The following is a 7041-nucleotide window of genomic DNA, read 5'->3' as shown; positions in this document are numbered from 1 at the left end:
AACATATACTATTGTATATTTTTTATCACGGGCTAAAACCCTCTTCTAGAAATGTGATAGATGCAGCTGCAGGAGGTTCAGTAATGGGAAAAACAACAGAGGAAGCATTGCAATTGTTGAATGAAATTTCTGAGAATGTCATCCAATGGCCATCTGAGTGTATAATTATCAAGAAGGCCGCTACAGTAAATCAGGTTGATGCTTTAAATACACTAACACATCAAATTGTTTCTTTATCACAAAAGTTTGAAACTTTTCAGGTGAATACACAACAACCAAGTCAATTTGAGGCTTGTGACATGTGTGGAGGAAATCATCAGAACCATGAATGTCAAGCAACCAATCACAATGATGAACATGTCAATGTCATAGGTTACAAGCAGTATCCTTTTGGAAGTCCAATGGCACAGAAACATCCAAGATTTCAATGGAGCAATCCAAATGGTGCAGAGAACTCTCAAAGCTTCCAGAAGCAACAAATACAGGGTCCACCCGGATACCAGAATCCAAACCATGGTCAATCAAACTTTAGACCTTATCAACAAGCAGGGCCCTATCAGCAAAGGCCTCAACAAGCTCATTCAAGTCTTGATGATCTTCTGTATAAGTATATTAAGGTCACTGATGAAAAGATGGAGAGCCAAAATTCATCCCTCAAAAATCTGGAAATACAGTTGAGCCAATTGGCAGCTCTTGTTTCAGAAAAGATTCAAGGTCCCTTACCAAGCAATACAGAGAAAAACCCAAAAGAGCACCTTAAGGTCATCACCTTACGGTCAGGTAAGGAGCTTGATGAACCCTATGCAGACCAGTCAGAACAACCGGTAAACAACAGTAAGAATGTTGAAATACCCTCTGAACCGTCTGAAAAGAATAAAGTCAAGAAAAAAGAAGAAAAAAATATTGAAAAATTGACTCCTCTCCCTGTGACTATTCCCTTTCCACAAAAAATGAAAAGAGAAAAGTTTGACAACCAATTTGCAAAATTTTGGAGATTTTAAAACAAATTCACATCAATATTCCTTTTACTGATGCTTTATTACAAATGCCTTCATATGCCAAATTCTTAAAGGAAATTTTGTCAAGTAAAAGAAAATTAGAAGAAGTTTTTGTGGTAATGCTTACGGAAAAATGCAGTGTTATACTTCAAAATAAGCTACCACAAAAACGTGGTGATCCAGGCAGCTTTACAATTCCATGCACTTTGGGAGGAGTATATTTTGAAAAAGTACTTTGTGATTCTGGAGGTTCAATAAATTTAATGTCATTTTCTATCTTTAAAAAGTTAGATCTTGGTGAAATAAAAGACACAAGTGTTTCTCTTCAGTTTGCAGATCAAAGTACTAAGAAACCTAAGGGAATAATTGAAAATGTACTCGTAAGAGTAGATAAGTTTGTTTTCCCCCTAGATTTTATAGTACTTGAAATGAAAGAATGTCCTAATGAACCAATAATTTTAGGTAGACCATTTCTTGCTACAGGAAAAGCAATTATAGATGTTCATCAAGGACAATTAATTTTAAGAGTTGATGAAGAAAGAGTCATATTTGATATGCAAAAGATACTAAGATATTCAAGAGATGAAACATCATCTTTATGTTTTTCAATTGACATGATTGGTTATCTTACAGATGAATTCAAAGATGATCAATTAATTCCAGATTCAATGGAAAGATGCTTGATCAAATCAGGCACCACACAGGACGATGATCCCATCATTAGAAGAGAAGCTCAAAAATTGGACAAAGATTCAGAAGAAGAAGAGATGAAATCCGAAAAAGTTCAATCAAAAATTGAACTCAAAACTCTTCCTTCTCATTTGAAATATGTTTATCTTGAGCAAGAATTATTTCTAGTAATTATTTCATCTTTTCTTACTACAGAACAAGAAAATAGTTTGATTAAAGTATTGAAAGCACACAAAGGAGCCTTGGGGTGGACTGTAGAAGATATTAAAGGGATTAGTCCGGATATTTGTACACACAGAATCCTCATGGAGGATAGCTACAAGCCAATAGTCCAGCCGCAAAGAATATTGAATCCAGCAATGCAGGAAGTAGTGAAAAAAGAGATTGTAAAGCTGTTGGCAGCTGGTATTAAATATCCCATTTCTGACAGCCCGTGGGTAAGTCCCGTTCAGGTAGTACCAAAGAAAGGAGGTATGGCAGTTATAAAAAATGAAAATAATGAGCTCATACCTACCAGGACTATTACAGGATGAAGAGTCTGTATTGATTACAGACGTCACAATGATGTCACTAGAAAAGATCATTTTCCTTTGCCATTTATTGATCAAATGTTGGAAAGAATTGCACGATATGGTTTTTACTGTTTTCTTGATGGCTACTCAGGATATAATCAGATACCAATCGCACCAGAAGATCAAGATAAGACAACCTTCACATGCCCTCATGGAACATATGCCTACAGGAGAATTCCATTTTGTCTGTGCAACGCCCCTGCTACATTTCAACGTTGCATGTCGGCAACTTTTGCTGACATGACTGACAAATTTCTTGAAATTTTTATGGATGATTTTACACTATTTGGCAAAACATATAAGGATTGTCTTAACCATTTGACCTTAGTTCTTAAAAGATGTGAAGAAACAAACTTAGTTCTTAATTAGGAAAAATGTCATTTTATGGTTACTGAAGGAATTGTTTTAGGACATAAAATCACTGCTAAAGGGATAGAAGTTGATAAGGCAAAAATTAATCTTATAGCAGGATTACCCCTCCCACAACTGTGAAAGGAATTAGAAGCTTTCTAGGTCATGCAAGTTTTTACAGACGATTCATAAAAGACTTCTCAAAAATTTCAAAACCGCTGACTAACCTCTTGATGAAAGACACTAGGTTTGATTTTTCAGGTAACTGTGTGAAAGAATTTGAAACCCTTAAGGAAAAGTTATCAACTACACCTGTAGTTGTGTCCCCTGATTGGAACCAACCTTTTGAGGTCATGTGTGATGCTAGTGATACAGCAGTTGGAGCTGTTTTAGGCCAAAGAAGGGATAAGATTTTTCGTCCTATTTACTATGCTAGTAGGACATTGAGTGAGACACAAGTGAATTATGCCACGACAGAAAAAGAGTTACTAGCGGTAGTGTTTGCTTTTGATAAGTTTCGCTCCTATTTGATAGGAACCAAAGTTACTGTTTTTACTGATCATGCAACCTTAAAATACCTCTTAGCTAAGAAAGATGCTCGACCTAGATTATTAAGATGAATTTTACTTCTGCAAGAATTTGACCTAGAGATAAAGGACAAAAAGGGACAGAGAACCAAGTAGCTGACTATTTGTCTAGATTAGAAAATCCTCCCCTTGAGTTTAATGAGATAAAAGAAGAATTTCCTGATGAACATATTTTTTCAGTTGACACAATTATGACTCAACCACCCTGGTTTGCAGATATCGCGAATTACTTGGTTGGAAAGTGGATACCGCAAGATTTCTCTTACCAGCAAAGAAAAAAGCTTATATCTGATGCAAAGTATTATCTGTGGGATGAACCTTACTTATTCAAAAATTGTGCAAATAATATCATTAGAAGGTGTGTACCTGAAGAAGAGATGAATAAAATTCTATATCACGGTCATGATGGAGCAATTGGAGGACATTATGCAGCAAATCGAACAGCTTTTAAAGTTTTAGAATCCGGATTCTTCTGGCCCACACTCTTTAAAGATGCCCGAGCATATGTAGGATAATGTGATAGGTGTCAGAGAACAGGTAATATCACCAAGAGAGATGAGATGCCACTGCAATCAATACAGGTATGTGAAATATTTGATGTTTGGGAAATAGATTTTATGGGTCCTTTTCCTTCTTCTCACTCTTTTGAATATATCCTTATGGCTGTGGATTACGTGTCAAGATGGGTTGAAGCCATCCCCACAAGAAAGAATGATGCTCGTACAGTGCGTAATTTTCTTAGAAAAAATATTTTTACCATATTTGGCACACCGCGAGTCATCATTAGTGACCAAGGAACTCATTTCATCAATAGGCAATTTTCTGCTTTACTGTCAAAATATAATGTGACTCACAAAACAGGAATACCATATCATGCTCAAACTCAAGGGCAAGTTGAGGTTTCCAACCGCGAGTTAAAAAGAATTCTTGAAAAAACGGTTGGAATCTCAAGAAAAGACTGGCTTTAAAATTAGATGATGCATTATGGGTTTACCGAACGGCTTTCAAAACGCCAATTGGGACATCTCCATATAGATTAGTCTTTGGAAAAGCTTGTCATTTTCCCGTAGAATTAGAACATAAAGCTTTTTGGGCATTGAAAACACTGAACTTTGATTTAACCTCAGCTGGTAAAAAGTGATCTATTCAGGTTAATGAATTGGAAGAACTGGGATTGGGGGCCTATGAAAATGCTAAAATTTTAAAGAAAAAACAAAAATATGGCATGACAAGTTGATCCGACCAAAGAGTTTCAAAATTGGAGATCAGGTACTTCTTTACAATAGCCGACTCAGGTTATTCCCAGGAAAATTAAAATCCAGGTGGACGGACCCTTACAATGTTATAGGTGTTACTCCATACAAGGCAATTGAAATTCAGAAAAATGGAGACAAGTTTAAGGTAAATGGTCACAGGCTAAAATTGTACTATGGAAGACATTTTGAACAACATCCATCGGTTACTTTGATAGACTGATGAATTCTACAATTAATAAGTCGAGCTGACGATGTTAAACTCAGAACTAAGATACAAAACTCGTAGCCATTGAGGGAGAAGCAGTGGAGCCTCATAAGCCCGATATAGATTTGGGTAATTAAATGCTTAATTAATTGATCTGATCAATATCCAGGTTATTGTACAACCAGAACATCTCATGAAGACCTCTACAACAACAGAGTCACCTATGTGGGAGTAATTCCATGGTGATCGGTATGCCTAAGTAACTGGTTGATTAACCATTTAATGAATCAATTCAAAATGTTGGCACAAGTAAATTTGTTGGTTTATATTAAAACCAGAACCAATTGACTGATAAGGTCAGTCTATTACATATAAAAACATGTGTTGTCACACACTCTTTCAAGTTTTTTCTTCTCTCTCTCTCTCTCTCTCTCTCTCTCTCTCTCTCTCTCTCTCTCTCTCTCTCTCTTTTATTTTATTCTTAATTGTTGTTCTTGTACAATATTAAAGTTTTAAAGTAAAAGTTTACATATTTTTCTAACATAATTTTTTTCATTTATGCCATATAACTTCCAAGTTTGTGATTTTATTTTTGTGAAGGCAAGAACGAGTATCTCCAAATTTGAGAAAGTGTTGGAATTGAGAAGCATTATGATCTCAATAGGTAGAATCAATAAAATTCTGCTAGAACTTGCCCCAAATGTCTATCAAAGTGAAATTCTAGACAACGCTATTTTTAGAATGAAATTAGGCTTTCTTTGACACCTTTTTTAGCATATCTATTTTTAACCACAAATATTTATATTTTACCTTTTAGCACCCAACTTTGAGCCCAAAAAAAAAGAGGGATAAACCAACTTTTATTGATATACCATATTGGTTTACCTCACAAAAAGATTGATACTACTCCTTCCGGCTATAGTTGAGCAAAAATGATTATTAAAGCAAGCGATGAAGGAATACTTATGGAGTAAATATTCTATTTCACTCTTTAAAAAAAGAAGAGGAAAACAAGGTGTATATACCTGTAAAATAAATTATTGGTTCAAGAAGCTTGAATTTAAGAAATCTATTGAGAGAAATGATGAATTAAGTGATATTAATTATGAAATTGGAGACCGGGAACTTTAGCCCAATCTCTAGAGTTATTTTCTTGTGTTGAGTTGTACATAGTTACTTTGATAAAATAATCGGCTCTCATAATAAAGCTGGAGGGAACAAAGTCACTACAAATATATCCTTTTACCTTACCAGCATTAAGCCTATCATTACAAGCCTGAAAAGGTCCTAAAATAATTTTAGAAATTAGTGTTGATTCTACATTAGTGGAGACTGACATGAAGGGCAAGCTTATGGACAAAATTTGAGAAACTCGAAATTGTAATCATAATGTTATCAATGTCAAAAGGTTCACCCAAAGAGGAGTTGAAAGTTTTTGGCAAACAAAAGCAGAAGCAGAAACAAGGTATAGATTTGGCGACTTGAAAAACTTATAGGTTTTGAATTTTATGTGAAACTTTATTTTTTAAATTTTTCTACTCTACAAGAAACAACAATTATTAATAAAATTACTGCCTTGAGGACGAGCAAGGATTCAAGTGCTGGGGAGTTGGATGACTATAAAATATTCATATATTATATACTTAAAAATAAATTATTTTAAATAATATATATATATATATATATATAATATGTCAATTATCTGTATTTTCTAATAGTATTTTGCAGGAAATAAAAATATCATGATAAAGCAAATAAAGGAATAAAAAGAGAAGCACGAGGCATCCTGGCAAAAGAACCACGAGGCATCATGGCAATAGAAGCACGACGCATCATGGCAAAAGAACCATGAAGCATCGTGGCACCTTATGAGATTTGATTTCTATAAATAGGACGTTTGTGTTGAAAGGGGGAGTAAGATCATATGTGCCTAATTAACAACTTTTCTCTAGTTTTGGTCTTTGCTTCTTTCTTTATCTATTTTATTTTATCTTGTAGTATTTGAATTTTCTAAGAGTGTTGATAGTATTTTAAGAATTTCTTTCTTTGTGAGATTTAAATACTCCATAATGGAGTAATCTCTTTTGTTGGGATAGGTGATGAAGCTCGATAGCATTATAATATTAATCTCAATTTTACTACATGCTTGACCTGAAACTTTCTAATTATATTTCTATATTGTGCTTTTAATTGATTATTATCACTTCTATCTATTTATTCTCCAAAGTTAGTTGTATGTCAATTTTGTAATTCTCACGAAGTAAAATTAATATACGATAACTATTGGGTAAAATAATAGAGTGAGAGTAATTCTTTTTAAGCTACCATTCCAAGTCTGTAATCTTGCTTATTTCCATTCTAATTCTCACGGAGGAGTTGTAG

General features: G+C 34.3%; 1 protein-coding gene across 1 annotated transcript; it reads left to right on the top strand.

The window, feature by feature from the left end:
- The first annotated feature begins 1045 nt into the window (after window positions 1-1045).
- LOC107796539 (uncharacterized) lies at window positions 1046-1901 on the top strand. The gene is made up of 2 exons (XM_016619326.2): window positions 1046-1780; window positions 1884-1901. Exons 1-2 carry the CDS (start codon window positions 1046-1048, stop codon window positions 1899-1901), a joined length of 753 nt encoding a protein of 250 aa, XP_016474812.2.
- Window positions 1902-7041: the final 5140 nt, after the last annotated feature.

This window comes from Nicotiana tabacum, chromosome 3, assembly GCF_000715075.1.
Source record: "Nicotiana tabacum cultivar K326 chromosome 3, ASM71507v2, whole genome shotgun sequence".
NCBI lineage: Eukaryota > Viridiplantae > Streptophyta > Magnoliopsida > Solanales > Solanaceae > Nicotiana > Nicotiana tabacum.
Note: the sequence above shows the minus strand (reverse complement) of the source record. Positions and strands in the feature narration are given on the sequence as shown.

What these genes read in the sequence shown, in the direction of transcription:
- LOC107796539 (XM_016619326.2), top strand. Translation starts at nt 1,046, where the DNA reads ATGCCTTCATATGCCAAATTCTTAAAGGAAATTTTGTCAAGTAAAAGA.